The sequence below is a fragment of the Eutrigla gurnardus genome (assembly GCF_963514095.1).
Source record: "Eutrigla gurnardus genome assembly, chromosome: 16".
In the NCBI taxonomy this organism is placed as follows: Eukaryota; Metazoa; Chordata; class Actinopteri; order Perciformes; family Triglidae; genus Eutrigla; species Eutrigla gurnardus.
The window spans coordinates 2,908,249-2,923,339 of NC_139927.1; the positions used below are offsets into that span (position 1 = coordinate 2,908,249).

The 15,091-nt window shown below is 43.8% G+C and overlaps 1 protein-coding gene across 1 annotated transcript in view; it reads left to right on the forward strand.

Moving 5' to 3' along the window:
• Positions 1-15,081, forward strand: part of LOC311026759 (polypeptide N-acetylgalactosaminyltransferase 14-like) — a gene marked incomplete at its 5' end in the record, with an annotated part of 28,027 nt that extends 12,946 nt beyond the window's left edge. Inside the window, 6 exons of the mRNA XM_084030457.1 lie at positions 3,217-3,282; positions 7,382-7,503; positions 11,272-11,359; positions 13,292-13,376; positions 14,643-14,746; positions 14,884-15,081. Coding sequence (XP_083886583.1) covers positions 3,217-3,282; positions 7,382-7,503; positions 11,272-11,359; positions 13,292-13,376; positions 14,643-14,746; positions 14,884-14,897 — 479 coding nt within the window. The remainder of the gene's footprint in view (positions 1-3,216; positions 3,283-7,381; positions 7,504-11,271; positions 11,360-13,291; positions 13,377-14,642; positions 14,747-14,883) is intronic.
• Between the last annotated feature and the right edge of the window lie 10 nt (positions 15,082-15,091).

A 15,091-nucleotide genomic window follows, 5' to 3' on the forward strand; every position in this document is an offset into this window, starting at 1 on the left:
CTCCGTTCTGGGTCAAAGAGGAGCCGTGGGTCTCCAGAGGGACGGGAAGCTCGGGTGAAATCAGCCAATCAGAGCGGAGAAAACACTTCAGATTAAACTCCAAACAATGACGCTGGCTCGTGAGGAGAATTCTTTAGATATTCTTTGTTTTTCTTGTCAGCAGAACCAGAACCAACAAGTATTGAGTTTGTATCAAAGCCTGATATCTCTTCCTCATTAATGACACACCTGTTGCCCCCGGCGACGCGGTCCTTAATCACCATGAACACACTCGTGGTATACTTGGATTCAATCCCACAAATACTCACTAGAAAAGTGGATCAATCCACTATTAATAAAATAGTCCAACAGTTTGAGACCGGCCGTCTTTACAAGTAGAACCACGTGTTTTTGAGCTGTTTCCTCAAGATGTCTTCAGACCCATGAGCTCTGGAAAAGTTCCTAAAGTACCTGTAGATGCAGGAGAACGCGTCTTCAAACTTGGTCCGGCTAATCTGGCACCATGTTTCCAGCGGCTGGAAAAGTGGGCGTGTCCTAAACCTGCTGAGTCATTTGTTCCAGACATGAAAGCTGATTTCTCCCTAAAGAAGAAGTTAATGGTGCCTCTAAATGTTTGAATAAATGACAGTCCATTAAAGTGTTTGGAACTTTTACAGTAGAAACTGTTCCAATCTGCTGGAGTTTCTATTTTTCTCTCCACCCTCACTAGAAAATAAGTTCTGCTCTGTATCGGCTGAGCTCGCCTCGATACGATCAAAGACAATATGTCTGCTTTTTTTTATGTCCAAGGAAGCACAGCGGTGATAAGAGACACACAAGCAGGCAACAGAAAACTCCAAATACTCCAAAATATACCGATAATCAGCTTGATTTGTTTCTGGAACTTAAATTCACCGGTTTGATTCAACTGTGTCTAGTTTTCTTGTGTTTTTGGTTTTATTTCTGTTTTAAAAAAAGTGTTTCCCATGGTACCGTAATAAAGACATGGTTGGTTGGTTATGAGCCGCTTTTACAATAACAATAGCGGGGATGCAATCAGCGGTGGAGACTGATATGTGAACAGACGAAGACATGCAGATGAGCAACAGCAGGGTAAAGTGTTAATGTGTGCACGTGAAACATGCATCCTTCCGACCGCATGTGAAGGCTGAGTCACCAAACCACGGGAGGAAAGAAGCTGTTCAAGAACTTCATTTCCTCCCACACGGCCATTTAATAACAATCCTTTTGTACTCGTGTATTTTGATTTTCATGACTCCATCTCGACCAGATAGGCTTTTTGATCACTATTATTATTAATAATGTAGCTGTGCTTCTTTTTTAAAGAAACACACAGAAGCTGAATTCTCTCTGCTGGCCACCAGGGGGCGACTCCTCTCTGGTTGTATAGAAGTCTATGAGAAAATGGTCCTACTTCTCTCTGCTGGCCACCAGGGGGCGACTCCTCTCTGGTTGTATAGAAGTCTATGAGAAAATGGTCCTACTTCTCTCTGCTGGCCACCAGGGGGCGACTCCTCTCTGGTTGTATAGAAGTCTATGAGAAAATGGTCCTACTTCTCTCTGCTGGCCACCAGGGGGCGACTCCTCTCTGGTTGTATAGAAGTCTATGAGAAAATGGGTCTACTTCTCTCTCCTGGCCACCAGGGGGCGACTCCTCTCTGGTTGTATAGAAGTCTATGAGAAAATGGTCCTACTTCTCTCTGCTGGCCACCAGGGGGCGACTCCTCTCTGGTTGTATAGAAGTCTATGAGAAAATGGTCCTACTTCTCTCTGCTGGCCACCAGGGGGCGACTCCTCTCTGGTTGTATAGAAGTCTATGAGAAAATGGTCCTACTTCTCTCTGCTGGCCACCAGGGGGCGACTCCTCTCTGGTTGTATAGAAGTCTATGAGAAAATGGTCCTACTTCTCTCTGCTGGCCACCAGGGGGCGACTCCTCTCTGGTTGTATAGAAGTCTATGAGAAAATGGTCCTACTTCTCTCTGCTGGCCACCAGGGGGCGACTCCTCTCTGGTTGTATAGAAGTCTATGAGAAAATGGTCCTACTTCTCTCTGCTGGCCACCAGGGGGCGACTCCTCTCTGGTTGTATAGAAGTCTATGAGAAAATGGTCCTACTTCTCTCTTGATGTATTATCTCAGTAAACATTGTAAACATAAGTTTATGGTTTCAATCTCTAGTTTCAAGTCTTCTTCAATCCAGCATGATGTTCATTTAGTACATGATGGTCCATTTAGAGTCCACCAGACCAGAAAGCAGGGGATGCTTTAGGGGGCGGGGCTTACCTGCTGATTGACAGGTCGTTACCACGGTGTCGTCCGTGTATTCATCTTAGATTTCTGTCTGGTTCAAAGTATAATAAGAATCTATTTTTCACTTACAAGCAGGAGTTGAGTGCAGAGCGACTGGGCGTCCATTCCGGGTCAAAGGGCTCTGATGGAGGTTTGCAGTCATTCAGGTCCACTAGACTCTGATGCAGTGACGGAGGTTTTCTATTTTTAAATCCTTCTTTTCTCCTATTTGTTCATTTCATATCACAGTAGTAGGAGTAGCAACTGCCAGATTAATTGCCAGATAATAAAATGAGGATTAGTTTGGTGTAGAGCTGCAACAATTAGCCAACTTATCTATCAGAAAATTAAAAACCTCGTTTGATAATGAATTCATTTTTTAAAGAAATGTGAGTTTGAATCTTTTGATTTCTGACTGCTGTTTGGTAAATGCGTCATTCCCACTCTTCTCTGGTACGATGGACTCATGTTCATTCATCTCCTGGTATTTAACTTTTCAGTTCATTTGTAGTTTCAATGACTCGTTTTCTCGTTATAATTCTGTATTTTGAACTTAACGATTTTCATTTTAATTGAATTTGATTCTGATGTTGTGAGAACGTCTCTTTAAAAGCCTTGTTCTTGTTCAGTGCTCTAAATATCCCAGCTGTTCTCTTCTTTCTCCCTTTTCCACCATTTCAACATTACGGCAGACACATTTATAAGAATATAATAATTCTCTTGGACTCAGCGGGGAGCAGCAGTCGGCCGAACGGCGACTAAACAGGAGACGTGTCAAACTGAAGGCTTTGAATCGCCGTCCTGCTGCTGAGCTTTTCAACAAGCCGCCAATTCATTATCGCAATATTCTCTTCAATTCTCTTCTGTTATTTTGTATTATTCCCTTCATTTGAATAATTGTGTTGTTGTTGTTGTGTTTTTTCTCCAGAAAGTGACTGTCAGCTTCTCACAAAATTGCCCAAAGTCAAATGTCTTCGCAACAACAAGAGAGAAGGTACGGCAACACCGTTGTGTTTTTAAATGCATGTCTTTTAATTCCACACTACTGCATCATCAGTATGCTGCGTGTGTGAGCATTTTAAATTGGCCTTTTTAATTCCTACAGTTCCACACATAGACAGACAGACAGACAGACAGGCAGACAGGCAGACAGACAGTGTGGAATGACCCGAGGTGAATTGAAGTGACGGGAGCTGAATCGGAGACTCAGAAGAGAAAATGAGCTGAAATCAAAAATACCAGGATTTCTAAAGAGAAGATCACGACCTGCTAATGTGACTTCTTGTTTTAATTTTTTTTTTTAAAGCATAAAAGAAGCAAAAAACAGCTAAATGTCAGCCAGTGAGGGAGTTAATTGCCCGTCACACTAAACACGGATGTTCCTCATTGAAGTTTTTAATGCAGTCGTGCGTCACGGCTACGCTTCTCATATTTTCTATATAATCCATTTGGAGCGGCCTCCATGCTCTTAAATATAGAAGACAAATGACGCGACGCACAAATGAACATGACAGCTCGACAAATGACGGTTCAACATTCTGGGAGCCTTTGATTCCCAAAAAATATCCAAATCAAATGAAGCCTCTCCGATTATTGGAAAATCCTATTTCTGTATTGAGCAGGTGGAGAGGAAGCTTCTTTGGGTTTTATTAATTTGTTGTTTTTTAGAATTGGTGAATTCTTTAGGAGCTTTAATAGTGGAAGTCATCTCAGCGTCTTCCAGGTGACTGAGATCTCCATCTGCTGCGTTTAATAACCGACGGCATGTTTGAGACGAGAGCAGAAGCAACGATCTCCTCTGTGGAACCTCCAGAGTGTAGAGAGGAACGTTGGTGGAGGTCTGGATGTAGATTTACCTCCATGTGGAGATCCGACAGGAGACCACATCTAGATATCACCATGAACCTCCTGCAGTGGATTACTGGCATTCAGACCATTAGTTCTTCTATTAAGTTTTCTGACTGTTATGTTCAAATATGCCAACGAGGCATTGCCTTATCAGCAATGTGTGAATTAGCATTAATTTCCAGAATATAAATGTGAACATTGGATGAAGCCAGGTTCAAACCCTTTGTTTTATTAAAGGTTTTTACTGATGGGATGGGAATATCTCTTTGTATCACTCCATTAATAAGAAAAGAACCATCAACAGCCATACAAACCTCAATTTCTGAGTAATGTTTTATAAATAAGGCATTGAATGATATATGAACAAACTGTAAAAAGGAATATAGAGAGGAACGTTGGTGGAGATTTCTGTCTGAGACTCGACCTCATTTAGAGAAAACCGCCTTTAAAGATCAAGTTTTCTGATTATTGATCCACAGACGCAAACAGACAAACACCTGAATATGTGTTTGGATGTTTTCTGTCCATGAGTTGGAATGGATGGAAGCAAAAAAAGCCCCAAAACCTCCAACATGCACCAGTGAATGTTTCTGAATGCTTCCTGCTCATCACAGATCTTTGATGCTCGTTGATGCTCAGGACTCTTGATTCAAACAGACAGGTACATACTGTTCACCTGGACGATGCACCATGAAACCTTAATGGAAGCACTTCCTCTAATGGGAGAGAGGATTCGGTCAAGAGAGCATTTTATGGTCATTCTGCTTGTGTTAAAAGCCAGCGTTGGTGCAGGCCGCCTGCGTTAGAGACCAGGTCTTCCAGGCGGTCTCGGACCGGGGCTTTGGCTCCAGCACACTGTAAAGAATTAGATGAAAGCAGACTCATTCATCTCTATTAGCATGCTCGTTAACATGTAGCTCTCCGCCTGCACTTGTACATGTGCCCGGCTCTAGCTGTGTGATTTATTGTGTTGATGTGGGGAAGAAACGCACACAAAGTCGTCATCGAAGGATTCTGGCTTCTGATTGGCTGGAAGGTGTGATTTTTCACCTGACACACCTGTGACACGTGTTTGAATTAAAGACACAAAACACATTAAAACAATTAAGAATAGAAAGGTTAAAACAAAGCGATGTCTAATAAATATATCATAATGAATATGAGAGAAGAGATGAATATTAAATATCCTGCTGGGAGAAGAAGAAGCACTTGAGTGAATATTAATATTGCATTTAAGAAAAAGAAAATAATAGTTATTATTTAAAAGATGACATCGAATACAAGAATACACCAGTATGTAAATATGTTGTTTAAAACAGAAAACAAGATCAAAATCAGTTAAATCAAACGGTAGTTTTGGGGTTTTTTTTATGGTTCTGGAAAGTGAAGCCAAAACTGAAATGCCTTAAAGCTGCATCCTCTCTGCTGGCCACCAGGGGGCGACTCCTCTCTGGTTGTATAGAAGTCTATGAGAAAATGGTCCTACTTCTCTCTGCTGGCCACCAGGGGGCGACTCCTCTCTGGTTGTATAGAAGTCTATGAGAAAATGGTCCTACTTCTCTCTGCTGGCCACCAGGGGGCGACTCCTCTCTGGTTGTATAGAAGTCTATGAGAAAATGGTCCTACTTCTCTCTTGATGTATTATCTCAGTAAACATGTGTAGTTTCTTTGTTTCTTGGGTTTTGGAGTCGCTGCCTTCCTCCCTCCATCACCTCGTCGCCTCTCTCTCTTTAACAAGAAGAACACTTGTCCTACATGTCTTCACTGAAGGGTTTCATTATGCCACAGTCATGCTCATCACACACACACATACACACACACACACACATACACACACACACACACACACACATACACACACACACACACACACACACAGGGTTCATCAGTTCAGCTAGTTAATAGTTTATTGCTTCAGGCCTTCTGACTTGATTGTCTTTTTAATGGCCATAAAAACTCGCCAGGCCGATACTATACGTCTTCCCTGACACACTCACACACATAAGTACTTACTTGCCACACTTGTGAGGACCCTCACAGACATAATGCATTCTCTAACATTAGCCCGAACATCATCTAAAGGGCAGGCGAACCAAACTAATTCCTGCAAAAACAAACCAAAAACAAACCAAAACCAAACCAAAACCAAACCAAAAACAACCAAAAACCACCAAAAACCACCAAAACGAAGGTCAGTGGTACTACAATGTGTGAGAACTCACGCCGGTGTCTCCAGGAGAGAGAGTGACAGAAGAGTGATCCGTGGAGGTGAACACTGACACACAAAGTCAGCCCGGCCTGGATGTGTGTGTGTGTGTGTGTGTGTGTGTGTGTGTGTGTGTGTGTGTGTCTCTCCATCCATCCAGAAAATAAAGCCTTATTGAGGATGAAATGGGATTTTTAATTGGCTGAGCTTCGGCCTGACGGCGCAGCGTGGAACAGCGGCCGCTCGTACAAAGTCACCGACACACAAAGGAACCGCACAACACGCGGTACACAGGACGCACAACAACGCACACACACACACACACACACGTCTCCATGTCAGGGAGTATTGATTAGACCATTTAGTCCAAATGGAGGCGCACAGCGGCCCCCCATCAGGGAGACCTCCTGAACAGGCTCATTATACACACACACACACATGCAGACTGTGATGGGCCTGTTAAAAGCTTGTGTTCATGTCTGACAGGGTCTCTAAGAGCCCGCCATCGATTTCTGCCTTTTGCTGACTGAGAGAGAGAGAGGATGTGAATAGGTAGAGCAATGCGCTAACGATGCCAGTCTTCGGGGTTCTGTAGCCCTTCACTGGGGGGTCTAGAAACAAGACCACCTGTCAGAAGTGGGATTGGAACCTGCAACTCAACCTGCATGAACCTTCATATGAGGACCGTTCTGAAGGCGTTTAACTTGATTCGTTCTCTGCTCCACTAAAAGTATGTGACGGATGTAGTTATGAGTCATTTTTTACATTTTAAACACTTTGATGATGAAATAGTTTGTAACAGGAATAAACAGCAGGTTATTTTCTTCCTCTGATGAGTTTGGGAACATTTAAAAGGTTGAGAAATCATCTGAAACGCTCATAAAGCGTTGGAAGTAAAGTTCATATTAAATCACAAAAATATATCATAGAAACACTTCATATACATAGAACTGTAGTCCACTAGACCACATGGCCTGAGACCTGATGGTGGATGAGGGGTCTGGAAGACTCTCAAAGTCCACATGTGTTTGTGCATCAGGTCTGATCCGGTCCAGGGTTCGGGGGGCCGACGCTGCCAGGGCCGGGGTCCTCACCTTCCTGGACAGCCACTGTGAGGTCAACAAGGACTGGCTGCCCCCCCTGCTGCAGAGGATCCGACAGGTCAGTGTGTGTGTGTGTGTGTGTCTGTGTGTGTGTGTGTGTGTGTGTGTGTGTGTGTGTGTGTGTGTGTGTGTGTGTGTGTGTGTGTGTGTGTGTGTGTGTGTGTGTGTGTGTGTGTGTGTGTGAAATAGAGCCGTGAGAGAAAATAGCTTTTGGTGTGATTGCCTCTCATTGAGAAGGAAGTGCTGAACTCTCTCTCCTCCACTCATCTGTCCTTCATCTCTCTTCTCCTCCTCCTCCTCCCGTTTCCCACCTCGCCTCCTCGTCTGTCCTCACCTCTCCTCTCTTCTCCTTCTTTGTGTCCCTCATCACCGTCTTCCTCTTCTTTTATTCCTCCTTTTCTCTTATCTCATCATTCTCTCCTCTCACCTTTTATTTAGCTTCCTCTCCTCCTTTCATCCTCTCTGTCTCCTCTCTCCTTCTCTTCCACCTCTCCTCCTCTTTCCATCTCCTCCTTTCCTCACCTGTTTCCTATATATCTCCTCTCACCTCCCTTTCACGGCCTTCATCACCTCATTTGACCTTTTCTCCTCTTTTCTCCTCCCCTCCTCTCACTTTTTATTCCTCTTCACACCTCCTTTGCTCGTCTCTATTTCCTTTTTTCACCTCCCCCTTCTCTCCTCACACCTCCTCTCTTCCCTCTCATCCTTCTCCCACCTGTCCTCCATCATCGCCTCATGTGTCTCCTCTCGTCTTCTTCTTCACACCATCTGTCCCTCTTCATCGTCCCACGTCTTCACCTCCTCCTCCTCCTCCTCCTCCTCCTGCGATGCATCACGTTGACAGTTGTTTCTGCTGATATTAAAGGCCTCTGATCTCCGCCTGTAGAGCAGCGATCAATAAGTGAAGCACAGTGGCTGATCGGGTTCTGCCGCTGCACCAACATCATCCATATTCATGCTCACGCCGCGTGTTTGTGCAGCGAGTCATCCGTCACTGTCCGTCCACTCGCTTTATAGTCATATATTTAGATTGAAATGTATGAGGTATCGATCCAGGTACACACACACACACACACACACACACACACACAGACACACACACACAGACACACACACACACACACACACACACACACACACACAGACACACACACACCGTCATATTCCCCTCAAATCATTGTCTGTCTCATTGATTTAGAGCTGAAGTCCTGCACAACTTCCAGGTGAACTTACTTTCATTGTGGTTTTTACGATTTCTAGTTTGGGTGTTTGGACGTGAAGTAGAATCATTATTATATAATCTATCAGGGTTGGTACGGTGCTGGAAATCCTTGAAAGTACTTCAGCATTTTAGTGCAGTGTTTTCAAGGTTTGAAAAGTGCTTGGCTGTAGAATAAAGTGCTATAAATGTGTGTTGTATGTGATGACATCTATGATAGAACAGAGAAAAGAAGATCTCCATATCTGAGGGACTGAAAACAGCATTTCCTGACATTTCTTTATGAAAAATGACTTCTGATGATGAACAGATGATGAAGATAGTTGGTGATTATATTTCTGTGGATCTGTTAGTGGAATTAGTTTTCCTTTCATTTGTGGTCCTTCTGTAAAAAGCTGTCTCCAAACATCATGTTGGTTGTTTAGAGGACAATAACATCTCATTTAATGTGATGAACAAGTGACATCATAAGTAGACTGAATACTGACCATTGGATTGGTACAAAGATGGAGTTTACCACAGCTGGAAGGGGCTGGAAAAGCATGGAAATGCACCTGGAAATGCTTGGAAAGTGCTTGAATGTGACTTTGGAGAAGGTGGAGGAACCCTGCTTATTCTATCGTGGTTAATATGTAATAGAGAACGACTATCTAACATGAATGCAGGAGATGTGATGTAATAATCCTGATCCTGATGATGATGAGGGTATTTTGGGAGGTCAGTTTCCCTTCCAGCATCAAATGTTCTCGTTTCAAATCATCTGAAAAAAAAAGAAGAAAAAATGGTTTGAAATTAAGAAACTGTTCCTGAGCGATTTGAGAATAACGCTCATCCAATTACAACAGTAATGTCGCGAATGCTTCACCCCGAGTGCTGCACAGTGTCATTAACGTGCAGCTATTAGAGGCGACGCGGTGCTTTGTAACCCCCCCCCCCCCCCTCCCGGGCACTGACCCTGCAGCTAATGGTCCAGAACCGATCCACCTGCTCTGTAATATCACCGGCTGAAGACGCATCCAGCCGTTCCACCAAACTAATAGAGGAACGCTCCGTGATTTAACAGGGACCTCCAGCCTCCCACGCCTGTGTGTGTGTGTGTGTGTGTGTGTGTGTGTGTGTGTGTGTGTGTGTGTGTGTGTGTGTGTGTGTGTGTGTGTGTGTGTGTGTGTGTGTGTGTGTGTGTGTGTGTGTGTGTGTGTGTGTGTGTGTGTGTGTGTGTGTGTGTGTGTCCTACTTTTATCCTTGTAATCCTCTCAAATGGTGCAATAAAGTTGGAATATATGAGCGAACTCAAATGCAGAAATGTTTCCAAATCTTCCTGGTCCAAGGTTTAAGGACTCTTCATCCACGGGGTCGCGTCGCCGTTCCGATGTTTAACAGTCAGGATTGTATAATATTTCATGTTTTTAACTGCCTTACATTGTGTGTGATCCATTAAGGAACTGTGAACGTTGAGGTAACAAGAGTGTAGTTGTAACACTTAACCTGCCGACGTGGTTTGAGCTTGTAAATAGTTGTGTATCGTTGTATCCTCGCTGTGAAAAGTAAAGTGTTAGTTATTCATGTCCTAAATGTAATGTCTATGCATTAAGTCAGACTGTGTTGAGCCTAGCTTAGCATAAAAAAAACAGAGATATATGTGTCAAACACGGCAGCTTGGTCTGCTGTGTAACTGTTCCATGCATACAGTATCTTCAGAAAGTAATCCTTAATAGGCTCACCAAACAGCTCATCTAGGTTTAAATGAATTTAAATAGGCTTTTGGCTTCAGGAAACAACTTTCTGGAGCCTAAATTCAACATCCAGTGATGCCTGTTGTGCAGATTCTTACATCTACATTACATTCATACAACTAACAATACGTTTTAAGATTCTTCTTTTAAAGAAAATGCTAGTTCAACCATCAATATCATGTTGTATTTATGATTCATGGCCAGCAATGAAAATAGTAATTAAATAAACCATCTTCTTAGCCAGGTTATTATATATGTCTAAAAAAATACTCAATATCTTTTCCCCAAATCCCATAGAGACCATCTGTAGGACCCCGGCATTGTTTCCCATCAGACCAATGAGCTGTCAGCACTTTGAGATATCTAAGACACTAATAAAACGCCAATTTACCATCGTCCTTGCCGGATTATTCATTCCCTCTGCATTCGTAGCCTTATTAAATTATTTCTGCTCCCCTTCTGATGATGTCTCCTTTCATTTCCAGGAGTTTTCCCCACATTTCTAATGTTCACACGGCTCGACAGTCGGACATTAAGGCCAGTAAAGTGAATAAAAACGGGGCTGGTTTGAAGTGAGCTGGAGGTCACTCTCACCTTGCTTAAATGTGCTGTGTGCATGATTGCTGCTGAATGACTGAAACTCCTTTTAATGTGCTGCGATATTAAAAGGACCTTGGAATATACTGTACAGTCTGTTTCACACGCCGGATTCAAACATTAATTCCTTGCAATGAAACTTGATGGTTCTGCACACCGGAACGCATTCACCTTCTCGCTCATTTCCTTCTCTCTCTGGTGTCTTTTTATTTTCCTTGTGATTTCTTTCTTGCCTTATAGCTCTATAACCCTCGAATGTGTGTTTTTGTGTTTCCAGGACCCGACCTGCGTGGTCAGCCCCGTCATCGACATCATCAACATGGACACGTTTGCCTACGTGGCGGCCTCCGCTGATCTCCGTGGAGGTATGGAAATGTGAAAATAGGAAAAATACTAAATTGGCTCCGAGGCGCCTTCAGGGTATCTATTGACGACGGAGAGAAACACCCGAGGTTTTGTGATTTCTGAGGGAGCCTTTGGCGATGAGTTCATGAACCCGTTCTCTCTGCCGTGAAACTCCAGTAATAAGACTTCCTCTTTGGGGAATGAATCCATCACACGTGTGAATCCGACAGTCGGGAACAAAAATGCACAATTCATCCAAAACTGATGTAAAACCCACAGAGGGGACTGATTTCAAATAAATTAAAGTTAGGTTATTGAGTGTTTCATATCCAATGACCCTTTTAAGTCCCGTTAACTTCTTCCCTCGGATACCGTCGACTTTTTCATGGATTTAAGATTTTCTTCCATAGATTTGTTACAAAATGTGATAAACTGCGTCGCGTCATTATTTTTCTGAGTTGTGAATTTTTTTATAACGACGGTGTATTTGGGAAACTGTAGGAAAAAAATAATAAGGAGCCGAGAGAGGGGTCAATATTAAGAGGAGTTTAATACGATGCTAACAAGCAGCATCTATGCTAGCTATGAATGTATGTTTATGTTTCTAATGAATCATCCCAAGGTGGGACAATGCCTCGTTAAGGTCCTTAGTGTGATGATGTTGATGCTTATTGTTGGCTAATTGTTGGGCTAGCGGTCGCTTTCACTTGTTGTCATAGCAACGGCAAACATTCGGTGTTAGCGGCAAATTTGCATCTTTTTGTGTCTGAATATCGGTGTCTAACCCCTCTCTCCGTTTTTTTAGGTTTTTATGTTTTTTACTAATACGGCGTCGTAATTCATGTACTTAAAAAACAACATAAACCGACGTTTGTTTGATGACGTGAATTCCGATCTTTTCCTGAACCTAACATCCTGGTGAGCCTGAAGTTTATTTTGAAAAGACTCCCCAGAAACATGGAGCGCCATCGAAGCGTCGGCCTCACTATTGGACGAGCGTCTCCTGTTGGAAAAAGGCGAGTTCCAGGATCATAATCTGCTGAAACGCAGCGTTGAAAGCTGGAAACCCAATAATGCCGACAGCAGTGGATGAATGGCTTTATGATAACAATCTGAGAAGCGTCTTCTTCTTCTTCTCCTTCTTTTCTGCGGTTGCATTATGAGCTGAAACCAAACGGCCTTGATGCATCAGAACGATCACATCTGTGTTCTCGTCTCCGCTGTCATCACTCACTGGGGTTTATCTGCCCAATCTCTGCTGAGAGCTTCACTGTCTCTCTCTCTCTCTCTCTCTCTCTCTCTCTCTCTCTCTCTCTCTCTCTCTCTCTCTCTCTCTCCCTGTCAGCCTCTTATTCCAATCTTCTTGGTAACAGCCATCCGCCAATCAATGTTGGTAATAGGCCTGTTTATGGTGCTCTCTCTCTCTCTCTCTCTCTCTCTCTCTCTCTCTCTCTCTCTCTCTCTCTCTCGCTCTCTCTCTCTCTCTCTCTCTCTCTCTCTCTCTCTCTCTCTCTCTCTCTCTCCCTCTCACACACACACACACACACGTGGGGCGTTGAATCGATGGTGAAAATTGGGCTCACGGAGGACATTTTAATTATGGATGAAGTCGTCGTCGCTCATAACATGAAAAACATTGTTGTCAGATGGGCTTTCATTGATCCACGTGCACACGCACACGTGCACGTGCACTCCCGGATGGGGGATGGGAGGGCAGTGGCATCAGCAAAGACACAAAGTTATTATTCAAGTGGACGTTACTTTAAAAAAATTGGGAATTGAGTGGAATCTAGTTTTCACTATGCAGAACAAATGTACTAATTTGAATCTAAACTCCCATCTGGTCCCTCGTTGTGTAAAATAAGTAATGTGGAAAGTGGAAACTGTGTGTGTGTGTTCATATATATATATATATATACTGTATATATGAGAGGATATTGTTTCTCTCTCAGGGTTTGATTGGAGTCTCCATTTCAAGTGGGAGCAGCTGTCACCTGAACAAAGAGCTCGTCGGACCGACCCGACCCAGCCGATCAGGTAACACACACACACACACACACACACACACACACACATGTACAATGGAGAGTAGAACTACAGAGAGGAAGAAGGACATAACTGATATTAATACACAGTAAAAATGGGGGAATGGTCACAGAAAAGAATCAGCTGTTGCTTCATTTAAACCCTAAAAAACGTTTAAAAACAGTGTGTGTGTGTGTGTGTTATACTGTACTGACAGTAAGTAAATTCTCAGAAGAAAAACATATTTTCATTTATTAGATTACAGTGTTTCAAAATATGCAAACAAATATATATTTCTCTATAAATTATATTCATCCAGCGTTGAAAAGACTTTCTGTTAATATTTCTTTACATGTTTTTCCAAAATATGTTACTATAAAGTGTTTTGTGGCCATTAGAAGTGTTTTAAATGTCAGCGTAAGAGCATCGCGGTGTACCAACGGCTTTTCTTTTGTCTTCCAGCAGGGGGCGCTGCAGCCAAATCAGGCCTTCTACTGACCTGATGTTGCTGCAGCGCCCCCTGCTGGGCGACGAGGACGAAACAAAGGAGGAGCCTCAGAGTTATAAATAATAAAATGTGTTTTCGTAAGTCCAGACCTGCTGAGTGTTAAACACTTAGAGATGGACGTGTGTGTGTGTGTGTGTGTGTGTGTGTGTGTGTGTGTGTGTGTGTGTGTCTGTGTCTGTGTCTGTGTGTGTGTGTGTGTGTGTGTGTGTGTGTCACTGACTGAGTCACCGCGTCCGTCTGGGAACAAGCACACATTAGTCCACTATACTTGTGAGGACCTTTGTTGATTCCTCTCCCTCATGTAACACGCTGTAACCATGGCGATGAAGCGAGGACTTAAAGGGTTAACGTCTGCTCTTATTGTTCGGCTGTCTAAGAACTCCTCTCTGACCTCGCTGTTGAGTGCTGCAGACGGCGGCCGCCCACGTAGCCGCCGCCGTCACGTCCACTAGACGCTCGATTGTTCTTGTTATAAGTGTGTGATGTCATCGTGGAAGCGTCTGGCTGGAGGAGCGGTCTGGTTCTGAGGTCGTCAGGTTCATATAGAAGCCTTTCAATGATTGGTGATTTCCTTGAGTGAAGATGAAGAGCTGCTGGGAGGAAGAGGAGGGTGAACCAGCTGCTGCAGACCGCTGAGGAAGACCTCTGGAGAGAGTTGGACCTGTCAGAGACTCGCCGTCGTATCGTACAGCTCTCACAGCGAGACGCATTAAAACAGAAAAGGTTATTTCCTGTTTAATATTAGTAACGTTTATGTGTCTCTCTGACAGGACTCCCATCATCGCCGGCGGCCTCTTCGTTATCGACCGCTCCTGGTTCAATCACCTCGGCAAATACGACACGGCCATGGACATCTGGGGCGGGGAGAACTTTGGTGAGTGTTTCACCGCCGACCAATCAGGAGAGAGCAGAGCAACGTGGAGGTGACGATGGCGTACGTGGAATCCAGCTTGAAGACCTTAGATGGGTTCAGCTCCTCCTTTCTCTCCACATAAGTTCTTCCCTGTGCAGATGTAGGCCGATGACATCACACTTCCATTTGCAGATGTAGGCCGATGACATCACACTTCCATTTGCAGGTGTAGGCCGATGACATCACACTTCCATTCATGTGTAACACCCGTAACGATGCGTCCCAGAATCCCCAGGTTTGGATTCACTGGAAGCTTGTTGTTTGTGCTGCTGCATCTCCGTCAGACGGGCAGAACCTTTTCATGGC